General features: G+C 42.3%; 1 protein-coding gene across 6 annotated transcripts in view; it reads left to right on the top strand.

The window, feature by feature from the left end:
• Positions 1–415: 415 nt before the first annotated feature.
• dgkb (diacylglycerol kinase, beta) overlaps positions 416–15606 on the top strand; it is a 959831-nt gene continuing 944640 nt past the window's right edge. For all 6 annotated transcript variants that reach the window (XM_078535051.1, XM_078535068.1, XM_078535062.1 and 3 more), the window contains exon 1: positions 416–595. In XM_078535051.1, coding sequence (XP_078391177.1) covers positions 499–595 — 97 coding nt within the window. In that variant the 5' untranslated portion in view covers positions 416–498. The remainder of the gene's footprint in view (positions 596–15606) is intronic.

Here is a 15606-nt window from a genome sequence, read left to right as displayed (position 1 = left end):
TGCCAGGGGTGGGCACCCCAAGGTGGTAAAGGCAGAAAGTACTGTACCGTTTGATGTGATTTCCTACAAGTTCTCAGTTTATACCGACTTTTGGAACTGGCAAAAAGTAGCAGATATGTTTATGTTGAAGCGCAAAAGCAAGAGCAAAAATGGCCCGGAATTATTGCTTATAAATTAAAGCTGTAGTAAATGTTGCGTTAAGACTGAGGCTTGGAGTCACCACGGCTACATGTTTACCGTGGGTTTGTGCTCACTGCTGAAACAAGTTCTAGTCTAATGAACAAATGCATCACTGCCCCTCGCTTCTTGTTTATTCCCAGATCTTTGCAGCAGCTCAATCTGGAGGCGCTTCTTCCTGCAGACCGGTTCACGCCACCACTCTGTGCAGTCACAGTCCCTGTTCCACTCGACAAATGAAATCTTCGGAAGCCCAAGGTGGGTGTTGGAGAGGAGGAATCCCAACGCGGAGCGATTAGTTGGTTGAGACGCGGATCTGGGATGTCACGGAAATGTGTGAGGACCACCATGACTAACCAGGAAAAGTGGATCACCCTCAGCCCTGCAGAATTCTCGCAGCTACAGAAGTACGCCCAGTGTAAGTATTAAAGAATCCGTCAAGACACTCAGTTGATCTGGTAAGGCTGCTGCTTCGGAAGCCCACGTTTCGCCGGCTGATTGTACAGTAATAGATTTGATTTAAAATAGATTGGAATCACATTGAGGGATAACAGCGTACAACAAATCGCGGTGTGACAGGAGGGGAATGGTGATATGTAATACAAACCCAAGTGCTACTTAATGTCTACACTTGACATTGCTAACCGTTGCATTATTGAGATATAACAACTGAGAGTGTTGTATATTAGTGTTTATAAATTATGCAGCGCCCTTTCCTTTATTAACATAGTGAATGAACTGTTTATTTTTGCATTGCAAATTAAATTACTTTCACTCGGGGTTGAATTTCAAACAGAGCCTTATATGAATCTTATTTCGCAGCCCCTGAGCACCTGCCTGCTCTTGGTGAATGTTGCTCATTACTCCCATCCTTCCACTTTGCGTCATGTGCGTTTGCGCTAAGAGCACATTCCCAAGCTGTTAAGTGAAGGAGCACTGTTAAAATTCACATTTTTGAATTTTTGCCCATAAAACAAGAGCATTGCTCATATTCCCCCGTCGACCTAGAGCAGAAACAGTAGCGTACCTGTGAACCCTAACTCGCTTCAGCATCAACAGCTTCATAGATTTTGGTACATGTTATGTAATGTTGTGCTGCAATGTTAAGGATTACAATTATATAAAGCGCAATTGCCTGTGCGTGAAGTGCAGCCGCCAATTATTTCATGAGAGAACCAGGAAGAGGAAACCAGCTGCATTGGATTTAAACGGTTTTTCAAATTTGACTTATTTGTACCTACTTTTCTTATACTTCAGTTTTGGAAAAAAACACTGAATTATTCATTTTAATAGGGTAGTATATTTCCTCAGTGTCCACATGCTGTCCATGTGCATGAAAAAAACCTCAATCCCTATTTTTATCTCTTTAAATCAGTGTGTAGCTTTGGAAAAGCCTCAGTTATTTCTATTCTTTGCCCCAGCAGTTGATGTATTGGGGGACCTTTGACATTCCCATGGTATATATACCAGAATTCGTGGCTTGTGAACTGTTTCTTCAAATGAGTTCAAAGTATATCCCTCTTTATAGTCTGTGTGACTAGCCAAACAGAATTATGAATGTAATAGAATAAGTTACCAGTTGTTGCTATCCAGCTCAACAATTTTGTGAATGCATTAATCAATCAAAAAATATCAATTCACACCAGGTTCAAACCAAATTGGTCCTGTCAGAAAAAATCTTGCTGAAATTTTAGTAGTGAAACTACAACAAACAATTTTGATTGTTACTGAAAACAGTGACTCAAACTCCAACAGCTCCTACTTCTTGTAAGATTGCTTTGAAGAAACTCATGTTTTAATTGTCAGTGGCAGCGAAACTAGTAGTGTGAGGTTAAGAGTATGAACTTGAATTGGAAGGAAGTAATTAGTGGTGCCGCACAAAGATCTGTGCTGTGGGGTCTCAACTATTCACTATATTAACAATTTAGTTAACGTAATGGAGAACCAAAAATGTACTTTTACCGCTGATAACAAGGATTGGTAACATAGTAAGTAGTGCAGATGGGAGCACAGAGACATTGATAGAGTGAGCGGGGAAAACTGTGGCAGATGGATTTCAATGTGGGTAAGTGTGAGAGCCATTCATTTCGAACAAAAAAGATAGATCCTGACGTGTTTTTTTAATGGTGAAAAGCTGGGAACAATGGAGGTTAAAAAGATTTAGGGGTCCATGTACACAAATCATCACTTGTTATTTGTAGTGAAGTCATATACACATCCTCCGTGCCCACATTGACCATTTTGCCAGAAATAGCAGAGAAAAACCTGGAAACACAGGAATGGGAGGAGGTCCTTTAATGCACATAAGTAACAGCAAGTGACCACCGCCTTTAGGTGGTCTCACACCATTGAAGAAAATGTTATTGGCCCAAATCTTCTGGTCTTCAGATGGGTGACTTGCCCAGTCTCCAACTAAGATGCACTAAGGGATCCCTCATGGGCAACTCCCCTGTTCCTCAGGACCCTCCAGAAAAGCCTCCAACCCTGAGTTAGAGTTGGAGATTTTGGATTGTTCCGACTTACTTACCTGGATAGTTGCCCAGGAAATGTTAGACAGAAAAACCCTAGTCTAACACTTGTGTAACTATACAACTGATTCCCCACCCCCGGCCTCCTCAGCCTGACCTGACCCCACCACCCAAGTGCCACCCCCGGACCACCCAAATCCCCTCCAACCTGACTTGACCTCACCCTCCGACTAGCTCCCCCCCCCCCCCCCGCCACCCCATGACCCAACTCCACCACCTGACTTCCACCCCCCCCACATCATGATTCCCCAATTCCCCCCGATCCAACCTCACCACCCTACTCAGCTGCCACCCTACCCCCTTATCCACTAACCTTACCCACCCTACCCCCATACACACTTACATTCTCTCCTTTCCAAAGAAGCTTTGGTATATTTAAACTCTTAGAAGAATACGACAGCTAGTGCTGTAAAAAGGCACGGATTCTCTCCGCTGATGTCTCTGAGGTTTCCTATGCTGAGTCAGTTTGGAGCTATCCTTCAACTGAAGATTGCTTAGAAAAATCAGAGGAAGGTAAGTAGGTATTTTTTTTCTGATCTGGGTTGGGAAATAGGGGTTCCGATCCTGATCAGAAGAATTGGTCCAATATTTCTCCACGTGTGGAGAAAAAGGTGAATTTGCGCAACTCTCCTGTCACTATTATGACATGGAAACTGGTTTTCACCTGAGCAGGATAAACAGTACAGTTCCCTGAAATAAGTTGCTGTGTCAGGGAGGACGTAAGTGTGAAGTGAAAGTACAATGGAGGAAACGTATCTCTATTTGCTATTTGTAGTGAAGTCATAAAGGTACTTGCATTTGCTAATTTGCTACAATTAGCAGAGGTACAGAGAATGTCTTTACGGTTTCACTACAAATTATGTGTAGAGATCTGTGTACATGAATCACTAAAATGTTTTAATCTCCACTGTCCTCAGCTTTTCACCATGTTCTTTTTTTAGATGTCAGGATCTATATTTTTTGGACCAAACTGGATAGCCTCACGCTTACCTGCTTTGAAATCCATCTGCCACAGTTTTGTTCACTCACTGCTCCTTTGTATTTTATGCTCCCATCTACACTACCTTCTCTGCTGCCTATCATTGCCATTGGCGAACATGTGTATATGGTTGTCTGTTGTATTAAGTTAGCCATTAATGAATATAGTGAATAGTTAAGGCTCCAGCCCACATCCTTGTGCAACACTACTAATCACATCCTTCCAATTCAAGTGCATACCCGATATTCCTACTCTTAAATCCCTGTAGCTAGTGCAGCATCAGTTAACAACCGTTGAGCATTTTGCATCATAAATATATTCAAGTGCAAAAGTACAACAATTTGGGAGTTTGAGAGTGACCACCTGCTCCCCTGAAATGGAGTGTATGGACTATATAACTGTAGTTGCTAATAACATTTGCAGAATGGAATCGGTTTCTGTTTTACAAATGCAGCATTAAATGCAGATCTCTGTAAGGTAATGCATGTCAGAGCAGAAATCTTAAAATGTACACAATGAAAGGATGCCTTAGTGATTTTGTTGTGCTGATTATACACCATTTACTGAAAGGGTCAAGGCATTGTGATATTTTTATCAATAGAACTTATCAAGCACTAGATTTTTTCTCAAAGACATTTAAATTACACATGGATATGCAATCTATTTTGACTTCGAATCAAGATTAACATTGTCTGAATTGTTGGGATTCTGCCTCCAGAGGAACACTGATGCATTGTAGAGATGTCAGAGAAGGACAATAGTGATGATTCTGACACATGAGGCTTTAAGTTGCAAAAACCAGCAAATCAGAACTGATTTTCAAAGAAGAAAAGAAAATTGAAAGGAGATATGATCTAGGCCCTTAAAATTTTGAGGCATGAATAACACATATATAAGTATATCATTAATGTGGGTTGTGTTTGCAAAACTGGAGGACAACAGTACAACATTAATGAGGTTCAGATGAGATTAGAGAAAGAATCTACATTTTCATGATATGTTAATATATTGAAAAGGTTATCGGGATAAGTCAATAATATTGATAATCAAATGCTCCAGGGAGCCCACTTCAGGCTATATTTTTATGATAAACTATTGGCTGGGGTGTTGAATTTATACCTTGGAAATCCATGATTACATTTGAAGAGAAATTTTACTACTTGGTTTTGCCAGTGACTAATTAACCTTAGGAGATTAAATGTGCTTGAACCATGTCAGTCATCATCTTCAGTTCTCTGCCCAAAGGCAGGATCAACCCATAACACCGCAAGCTCCACCATGGGTACAACAAGGAGGCAGGTCCTGAATCTACTCCAGCCGGTGCGGGGATCAAAGCACTTGCTGTTGGCACCAAACTGATCCACACTGGCCATCCAGCTAACTGAGCCAACTGGCCACTGAGGAGTCTGAGGTGCTGTGGCAACATCCACCTTTATATGTTGTATTCTGGAGCTATGGATAGTGATGATAGAAGCTCCAATTTTTTTTACATCACACGGTTGATCAGGAAACTCTTCCGCTCTCACCACCTGCCATTGGTACATATTGGAAGGATTTACGGGTTGATACTCTGGCCACATTGTGAATGCACCTTCCTTGACCATAAAGTCCTGGAGTGGGACTTGAATCCAGAGCTTCTGGCTCAGAGGCAGAGAGGCTATGCACTGCACTAAGAGTTCCTTCTGTCTTGTTAGTAATAGAGCAATTTTTACATGCTCTTCAGGGAGAACAGATATGATAAGGTAAATTAATCCACATTTAGTTATGTTCTCGAGTTTTGCTGCCTATCTACAGTGCAAGGTCATTGTGTAGCAGGGTTGTTGGAATGAAACTTGCTGTAACCTGTCATGTCATCTGGCTTGGAGTTATATGGAACCAGCTGACATAGTGCAGCAGACACCTTGTTTTTTTTAAAAAGAACATTCTAGAAAAAGGTTTCCATGAGGGGATTAGGATACGCTATACTCCTTTAAAAGGTCCTTCACAATGTTGTTTTTGGAGCCCAAACTCGCAGAGTCAGGGCATGGTGGAATAGAAGCTGATTTTCCCTCCACTTTGCTGAATTTCCAGTCTCAATGCTGCATCATGAGATGGCGAGAGGCAGGAAGGAGAATATCAGATAGATTGTCTCCACTGGAGCGCTCCTGATGGCTGACCAAGATCAGGAGCAGGGGTGACTTTTTAGCAATTTATTCATCACATTTGCAGGCTTCAGTTGGTGTTGGCAGAGGGCATCTGTTATTCTTGAAATTTCAGTGTTGCTGGCACATAATTAATTGATTCTGCATGTTTCAGTGACCAAAGCAGTGCTTCCTGTTCCTCTGGCCTTGGTCAACTTCATAATGCTAAGCTGTTCAGCTCCTTCAAATAACTAAAGGAGAATTTCAGCTTCAAGCCGTGACATTACAGAAGTTTAATGCTTTCAGGTAAGAACAGCATTGTGCATTTGTGTAGCACCTTTTAATGTAGAAGAACATTTGGGATATGCAAAGAAAAATGGATGCTAAGCAAAGAAGGAAAGATTAGGAACATCTATCGTAACCTTTCCAATAAAAGTTTAAAGGAAAATCACAGGGAACAGAATACAGAGCAGCCATAATCCGATGAAACAAAGAACAACACTGCCAGTAGGATGATTTCCATCAGAAAAGCAAGACCGTTTGCTTCACAACATGGATTTTCTTGATTCTTGTTCAGAAATATTTGTCTGGCTGCACAATTTCATGAAGCAGCATATTACTGTGTTTCAGGTGATCAATAGTAGAATCAATAGCATCACTTATGGAAATGATTTGCCATTTTAAGCTTTCTGTGTTATATGAAGCATTTTTGTTTGATCAAAATAGTGATTTTTTTAGCCTATTTCCCTAACTCTTAACCAAGTATGTGGCTTTAAAGAGAAGGAATACTTAACCAATAAAAATAGCTAGGAGCATCTCCATTCCTGTATGAACGATAGTATAGTTCTCTAATGAATATTGGCAAATCTGGGAAAACTAGGCATTTCACAAATGTATGTGTGGCATGCCAACAGTAACAGCTTTGGAGACATCAGAATTTTTCCACACTGTTGATCCATGAATATAAGTGTTACGTGTCAGGAATGCAACAAGTGCATGTCAAGACAAGAGAAAGATTAACTTAGCAAACCTGATTCAAACACAGCAACCCTTGGGCAACAAAGATAGCTTACTTGTCCCCTAAAATAATGAGCTGCACCCTGTCTTTGGATCGCGAGATTGGGCGTACTGAGAGGTTTGAAAGATGTCTATTTGGGCCGTCTACTGATCAGTGCAATATCAGGCATTCTAAGAGGGGTGATTACTAGCTTTCAGAATAGGGATTGCCTATCAGAAACTGATGCCAGCACTATGTTATCACAAGTCAAATAACTACACAAGAACCGTCTCCTGTGGAGAAAGATGTAACTGAACCAGTGGATAAGAATGTAAATGACAGAATGAGAACTCTAAATTTAGATAAGATTAACATGTATGTAAATGTGGATAATAAAGCATAAACTGTGCTGTTTTACAAACGCAAAAATCATATCTGCTGTTGCTGCAGAAAAATTGATATTGCTGGGAAGAAGATGCTTTTTTCTATCATGGAATGTGGATGTCAACAGCAAGGCCAGCATTTGTTGCCATCCCTAATTGTCCTTGAGCACCACTTTGAGCCACTGTAGCCCATCTGTTGCAGATGCACCCACACTGATGCTAGGAAGGGAATTCCAGGATTTTGATCCTGCATCAATGAAGGGATGGCTATATATTTCCAAGTCAGGATGGTGTGTGGTTTGTGGGGGTGATCTTGCAGGTGATGGTGTTCCCATGTGTCTGCTCCTTTGTGCTTCTAGGTGGTAGAGATCGTAGGTTTGGAAGATGCTTTTGAAGGAACCTTGGTGAGTGGCTGTATATGATACACACTGCTGCTACAGTGATGGAGGGAATGAATAATTAAGTTGGTGAATGGGGTGTCGATCAAGCGGGTTGCTCTGTCCTGCATGGTGTTTCTGAATGTTGTTGGAGCTGCACTCATCCAGGCAAGTGGAGAGTATTCCATCACACTCCTGACTTCTGCCTAGTAGATGGTGGATAGGCTTTGGGCAGTTGGGAGGTGAGTTACTCACCTCAGTATTCCCAACCTCTGACTTGCTCTTTTGTCCACAGCAAAATTGTTACGGACAGGGGAGAGATGATAATATGGTTCCCCCTTTTCCCACCCTTCATGATGTGTTTTAAAATAAAAATTGTTTTAACTCCGAGTGCTCTCAAGAACAGACAAAAGATAGGTTTTCTTGTAAGTTTTAGAAGAAAGATAAATCTTTATTATTCAACACCTGATGGGATATGCTATCATACCCATTTACAGCTCACACAGATTAATATACACTCGAGAAAAGACTGTGATTACAAGAGGCACCATGCACTTAGGTCTTAAGTTCAAGAGTTCTCTTTCACACTTGCTTTTCCTGAGATTAAGTCTTGAAATGTTACATGCTTGTAATTCCTTTCTGGTCCACTGGCGATTTGGGAAGATGAATTTGTCGTGGTTTATTGCTTGCAGTAGAAGCTTTCTGTTGTTCCACCCCAGTCAAAGTGCAATTGAAGCCTTGTAACAGAGCCCTGGTTTGGCCTCTCAAATAGAGAGATAAAGGTTGATCCGATTTCTCTGCCCACTGATGGTTCTTAAGCACCGTGTTGTTCCTTTGCTGGTCTGGATCTTTCTCCTCTTGCTGCTGCTTATCCAAAAGCTGGTTTCTGTCACGTGACCAGGGTATTTCTGTCCATTGTCCCCACAAATGGTTTCTGACAGGTAAGCCATTGTCAAATAATGGGGTCTGAATTTCACCCACTTACATACCGTTGTGACAGAATAGGGTTTTTTCCACAGCTGTTCTCTGGATTTCAACTCCGAAGCTGAAAAGCCTCCAAGCAGTACAGTGAAAACAGTTACTTGGAGAAGGGCAAGCATTAACCATAGGAAAGGTCTGTTGCATTTTAGTGACTCTTCAAAGGTATATCCTGCAAGTTAATTTGCAATTTAATGACTTGTCTAGACATGAAGGATAGTTAAGGGGTCTTGTGCAGCTCCATGTGTATTGACAGGAAAGAAAAAGTCACCTGACTTCTCAGCATTTGGTGCCCATCCCTAATTGCTCTTGAGAAGATAGTGGTGAGCCACTGACTTGAATAGCTGCAGTTCATCTGGTGTTGGCTGTTAGGAAGGGAGTTCCAGGATTTTGACTCAGTGTCAGTGAAGGGATGGTGGTATAGTTCCAAGTCAGGATTGTGTGTGGCTTAGAGGGGAACTAGCAGATGATGGTGTTCCCATACATCTGCTGCCATCATCCTCCTAGGTGGTAGAGGGAGTGAGTTTTGAAAGCACTGTTGAAGAAGCCTTGGTGAGTTGTTGCAGTGCCTTCTATAGACAGTATTCACTGCGGCCATGGTTTGCTGATGGTGCAGGGAGTGAATGGCCTGGATTTACGCTTCTGGGTTGGGATCGCAGAATTGGGATGTTTCCTGGTTCCGCAAACTTGATTTGGAAGAAAATGCTCCAGAAGTTGGAATTTTCATTCCAGGGTGGTAGGGTTCTCTGAGAGATGGGCAGGGAGGCCCTGGAATGAGCATGGACACTGCTGGGTGCAGAGGCAGGCTGGGCAGAAGGCTGTTCTCTGGCACGCATTGAAGTTTTTTTTAAGTAGTAAAACATAAAACAGTCCTCACCCACCCTCCACCCCCCACTCCACACACGCAGTTCCCAATCCCCATCCATGCCAACTCATGCCTGCCATCCAACCCCATGGTCCCCAGACCTTCTATGCCAACATATGCCCTTGTGCCTACCCCATAGCCTTTTATTGACCCAATGTCAACTTAGTGCCAACTCATGCAAGCCCATGCCCCCAAATCACTACTCTTTGCCCCTGTACCTACCATGCCAACTCACCCAGTATCCGCCGAGGGCAGACGTCTGGAGCCGTGCTGAGATGAAATCAAATAAGGTTCTAAGTGTCTAATGTAGATTTACCATTTTTTTTAAAAGCACTCATTCAAAAAAACTCATTCACTACATTTACATTTGTTCAACTAAACAAGCATTGGAATTCATTGTCCCACTTCAAAGAGTCTATAACCATTTGAGCTGTCAATCAAACTAGGAAATGGGAGGCACCCTACTGTGATAATGGAAGGTTATGAAATCAGTCATGCAGCACTAATTCAGTAATGGTGACCCTCAGGTGTATGCCAACAGACAGAGTGAAATAGCAAACAATGATTTATTTTTCAAAATACTCCAAATTTATTTTTGAAAAATTTAAATGGCAGGAGTTGTAAAAGCCTTGACAGGCTGACAGTTCATGTTGACACTTTTGACAGTTCCAATGAACTTGACAGTTAATGAGTTTATGCACTTTTTCCGCACACTGATGCCTAATTTTAACAATCCCAAGGGACACCTGACCTCTGAAAGGTGCCCCAGGACCATATCCAAAAGGTATCTCACCTCTCCAATGGAGCCCAAAAAGTTTAGACCTGCTCATACCAGGTCTAATTTGTGCATGTCATGTTTCACACGTCTGGGTCACCAAAATTAGACATGAATTGAGCAGCTGCTGATTTATATGGACAGCTACCTGCACGGAATGTGCATTTGCAAATCCTGATCTAGGCCCATTCCACCCCCATTAAAATGGTAGGTGCCATGTTCGGCGGTGGAACTTCTGGATTTCAGTCTCTTCCACATTTTTCACAACAATGAAGAAGCTCTCCATTGTTGTGAAAATCCAGGCCAGTGCTTAAGGTGGTGGAAAAGGTGTCAATCAAGCTGGCTGCTTTTCCTAGATGACATTTTTGAGTGGTGTTGGAGCTGAGCTCATCCAAGCAAGTGGGAAATATTCCATCATACAACTAACTTCTGCATTACAGATGGCGAAGAAGTTTTGGGAAGGCAGGATTTGTTGCAGGATTTCTAGTTTCTGACCTGATCCTGTAGCCATGGTATTAATGTGACTGGTCTATATATGTTCCTGGTCAATGATGACTCCCAGGATATTGATGGCGAGGGATTCAGTGAATGTAATGCTATTAAATGTCAAGGAGAGATTGTTAGACTTTCTCTTGTTTGAGACGGTCACTCCCTGGCACTCGTATGATGCAAATGTTACTTGCCACTAATTAGCCCAAGCATGAAAGTTGTCATGCATGTGGACTTATAGTAAAAGCACCTCTAAGTAACAGTAGCCTCATAATAAAGGTTCCCCTAGGTGGCAGTGATCATAACATGATTGAATTTCTCATTCAGTTTAAGGGAGAGAAGGGTGGGTCTAAGACTAGTGTTTTGAACTTAAATAAGGGCAATTATGAGGGTGCGAAGAGAGAGCTGGCTAAAGCAAATTGGAAAATTAGGTTAACGGATAGTAGAGATGATGTGTCAGACATTTTAAGGAGATATTTCATCACACTCAGCCAGTGAGAAAGAAAGACTTTAGAGGAAGGATGTACCATCTGTGGCTAACTAAGACAGTATCAAATTGAAAGAAAAAACACACAATTCCATAAAGATTAGTGGCAGATTAGAAGATTGTTTTTTTTTTATATTCTGTACAAAGAATGGCTTAAAAAATGAGGAGGGAGGAATTAGAATATGAGAAAAAGCTAGCTAGGAATATAAAAATGGACAGTAAGAGTTTCTGCAGAAATTTAGAAAGGAAAAGAGTAAGTAAAGTGAACATTGATCCTCTACACAGAGAGAGAGAGCCTGCGTAATTAATAATGGAAAACAAGGAAATGGCAGATGAATTAAACAGATATTTAGTATGTCTTCAGTGTAGAGGATACAAATAACATCCCAGAAGTAAGTGTGCATCAAGAGGTAAAAGGGAGGAGGAACTTAAAACAATTACAATCACCGGAGAAAGAGTACTGAAAAAATTATTGGAATGAAAAGCCGACAAGTCCTTGGCTGCTGATGAACTTCAACCTAGGGTCTTAAAAGACCAAAATTGCCTAGATTCTGGAAAGGTCTCATTAAATTTGAAAATAGTAAACCTAACTTCTTTAATCAAGATAGGAGGGAGATGGAAAGCAGGAAACAACAGGCCACTTAGCTTAACATCCAGCATGGAGAAAATATTGGAATCTATTATTGAAGAGGTTAAGTCAGGCACTTAGAAAATCTCAATGAAATCAGGCAGAGTCAACATGGTTTTGTGCAAGGGACCTTTGACTAATTTATTAGAGTGCTTTGAGGAAGTTACAAGCAACCTGGATCAAGATGAACCCGCAGATGTGGTGTACTTAGATTTTCAGACGACATTTGACATTGTGCCACATCAAAGGTTACTACACAAAAGAGCACATGGTGTAGCAGGTAACATATTAGTATGGTTAGAGGACTGGTTAACTAACAGGAAACAGGTTGGCAAGATGTAATGAGTGGGGCCTCAACTATGACTTGGATGATGGGATAGAATGTATGGTTGCTAATTTGCTGATGACACAAAGATAGATAGGAAAGTATGTTGTGAAGAGGACATAAGGAATCTGCAAAGTGATATAGGTAGATTAATTGAGTGGGCAAAGATTTGGCAGTTAGGGTTGTAACGTAGGAAAATGCGAAGTTGCCCACTTTGGCAGGAAGAATGAAAAAGCTGCATATTATTTAAATGGGGAGAATTTGCAGAACTCAGTAGTTCAGCGGGATCTAGTACATGAATCACAAAAAGTTAATATGTGGTAGAGTAAATCTGGGTAGCGGCAGGTGGTGAGGGAACCAACAAGAGGAAAAAACATTCTTGACCTCATCCTCACCAACCTGCCTGCCGCAGAAACATCTGTCCATGACAGTGTCGGCAAGAGTGACCACTGCACAGTCCTCGTGGAGACAAAGTCCTGCCTTCACATGGAGGATACCCTCCATCATGTTGTGTGGCACAACCACCGTGCTAAATGGGATAGATTTTGAACAGATTTAGCAACTCAAGACTGGGCATCTGAGGCGCTGTGTGCCATCAGCAGCAGCATAATTGCACTCAACCACAAACTGTAACCTCATGGCCCGGTATATCCCCCACTCTACCATTACCACCAAGTCGGGGGATTGACCATGGTTCAATGAAGAGTGCAGGAGGGCATGCCAGGAACAGCACCAGGCATACCTAAAAATGAGGTGTCAACCCGGTGAAGCTATAACACAGGACTACTTGCACGCCAAACAGCATAAGCAGCAAGTGATGGACAGACCAATGGATCAGACCTAAGCTCTGCAGTCCTGCCACATCCAGATGTGAATGGTGATGGACAATTAAACAGCTCACTGAAGGAGGAGGCTGTTACAAATATCCCTATCCTCAATAATGGAGCAGCCCAGCACATCTGTGCATAAGATAAGCCTGAAGCATTTGCTACAATGTTCAGCCAGAAGTGCCGAGTGGATGATCCATCCCTCATCTGTGAGGCCCCCAGCATCACAGATGCCAGTCTTCAGCCAATTCGATTCAATCCATGTGATATCAAGAAATGGCTGAAGGCACTGGATACTGCAAATGCTATGGGCCCTGACAATATTCTGGCATTAGTACTGAAGATGTTTGCTCCAGAACTTGGCACACCCCTAACCAAGCTGTTCCAGTAGGGTTTCAACACTGGCATCTACCTAGCTATGCAGAAAATTGCCCAAATATGTTCTGAACAGAAAAAGCAAGACAAATCCAACCTGGCCAATTACTGCCCCATCAGTCTACTCTCCATCATCAGTAAAGTAATGGAAGGAGTCATCAACAGTGCTATCAAGTGGCACTTGCTTAGCAATAACCTGCTCACTGACACCCAGTTTGGGTTCCGCCATGGTCACTCAGCTCCTGACCTCATTACAGCCTTGGTTCAAACATGGGCAAAAGACCAGAACTCCTGAGGCGAGGTGAGAGTGACTGCTCTTGACATCAAGGCTGCATTTACAAAGTGTGGCATCAAGGAGCCTTAGCAAAACTGATGTCAGTGTGAATCAGGGGGAAAACTCTCCACTGGTTGGTGTCATATGTAGCACAAAGGAAGATGGTTTGATTATTGGAGGTCAATCATCTCAGCTCCAGGACATCACTGCAGGAGTTCCTCAGTAGTAGTATGCTAGGCCTAACTATCTTCAGCTGCTTCATCAGTGACCTTCCTTCCATCATAAGGTCAGAAGTGAGAATGTTCGCTGATGGTTGCACAATGTTCAGCGCCATTCGCGACTCCTTAGATACTGAAGCAGACCCTGTCCAAATGCAGCAAGATCTGGACAATATCGAGTCTTGGGCTGACAAGTGGCAAGTAACATTCGCGTCACACAAGTCCCAGACAATGACCATCTCCAATAAGAGTGAATCTAACCATCGTCCTCTGACGTTCAATGACATTACCATCACTGAATCCCCCACTATCAACATCCTTGGAGGTTACCATTGACCAGAAACTGAACTGGACTAGCCATATAAATACTGTGACTACAGGAGCAGGTCAGAGGCTATGAATCCTGCAGAGTAACTCATTTCCTGACTCCACAAAGCCTGTCCAATGTCCACAAGGCACAAGTCAGGAGTGTCATAGAATACTCCCCACTTGCCTGGATGAGTGCAGCTCCCACAACATTTGAGAAGCTCGACACCACCCGGGACAAATCTGCTGGCTTGATTGGCACCACACCCACAAACATTCACTCCCTCCACCACCGACGCACAGTGGCAGCAGTGTGTAACATCAACAAGGTGCACTGTAGGAACTCACCAAGGCTCCTTAGCACCTTCCAAACCCACAACCACTACCATCTAGCAGGACAAGGGCTGCAGATAGATGGGAATGCAACCACCTGGAAGTTCCCCTCCAAGTCACTCACTGACTTGGAAATATATCGCCGTTCCTTCACTGTCACTGGGTCAAAATCCTCGAACTCCCTCCCTAACAGCACTGTGGGTGTACCTACACCACATGGACTGCAGCGGTTCAAGAAGGCAGCTCACCACCGCCTTCTCAAGGGCAACTAAGGATGGGCAATAAATGCTAGCTCAGCCAGTGAAGTCCACATCCCACGAATGAATAAAAAAAAGCGATTAGGAAGCCAAATGGAATGTTGTTGTTTATTGCAAGGTAATGGAATATATAAGTAGGGATGTTTTGCTACAGTTGTATTGGTGAGACCGCATTGCTATGTACAGCTTGGCCTCCTTATTTAACAGAGAGCATAATTTCATGAGAAGCAGTTCACAGAAGGTTCACTGAACTGATTCCTTGAATGAGGGCATTATCCTGTGAGGAAAGGGGAGGTTGGGCCTGTATCCAAAGATCAGATATTTGGATTGAAAAATATATGCAAGAGGATGCAGACTTTTGGGAAATAAGAACTAAAACTGATTGACAGATAAAAGATGGACATTTATTCAGCTTGGTCCCTGTGTTGAATATTTTTTTTCTTGCAACGGTAAATCCTGAGACAATGACATTTTTATTGTAAGAATCTGAACAGCGATGATAAAACAATAAAAACTGTGGTTAAAGATTGTTGAACAGGGAGATTGGAAGTGTGAAAATGAGTGGCAGCAAGTTGAATGAATAAAGGGGAGGAATGTGTACATATTTCTTCCAAGGCAAATGTTTGATTTAAGAACAGGCAAATAGTAAAAGTAAGTTTTAGAATGGATAGAAATAATCCAACCCTTATCTGTTTTAAAAGCTGAGTTAGATGAGTTTTGATAACTGTGTAGGAAGGAGTAAATGTACCGTGGTTGGTGGAGAGCGGGGGTGTAGTGATGTGAAGATAGCAGGGAAAGGTTTCTGTCTATCAAAAAATTGAATTGCTTTGCTGAGGATATTTTTGGTGATTAGAGAAAGATTACTGAGGGGGATATAGTAGTTTGGTAATTAAAAAAAAATCACTGCC

Source organism: Cetorhinus maximus, chromosome 3 (genome assembly GCF_964194155.1).
Source record: "Cetorhinus maximus chromosome 3, sCetMax3.hap1.1, whole genome shotgun sequence".
Classification (NCBI taxonomy): Eukaryota; Metazoa; Chordata; class Chondrichthyes; order Lamniformes; family Cetorhinidae; genus Cetorhinus; species Cetorhinus maximus.
This window is presented reverse-complemented; position numbering and strand designations above follow the sequence as displayed.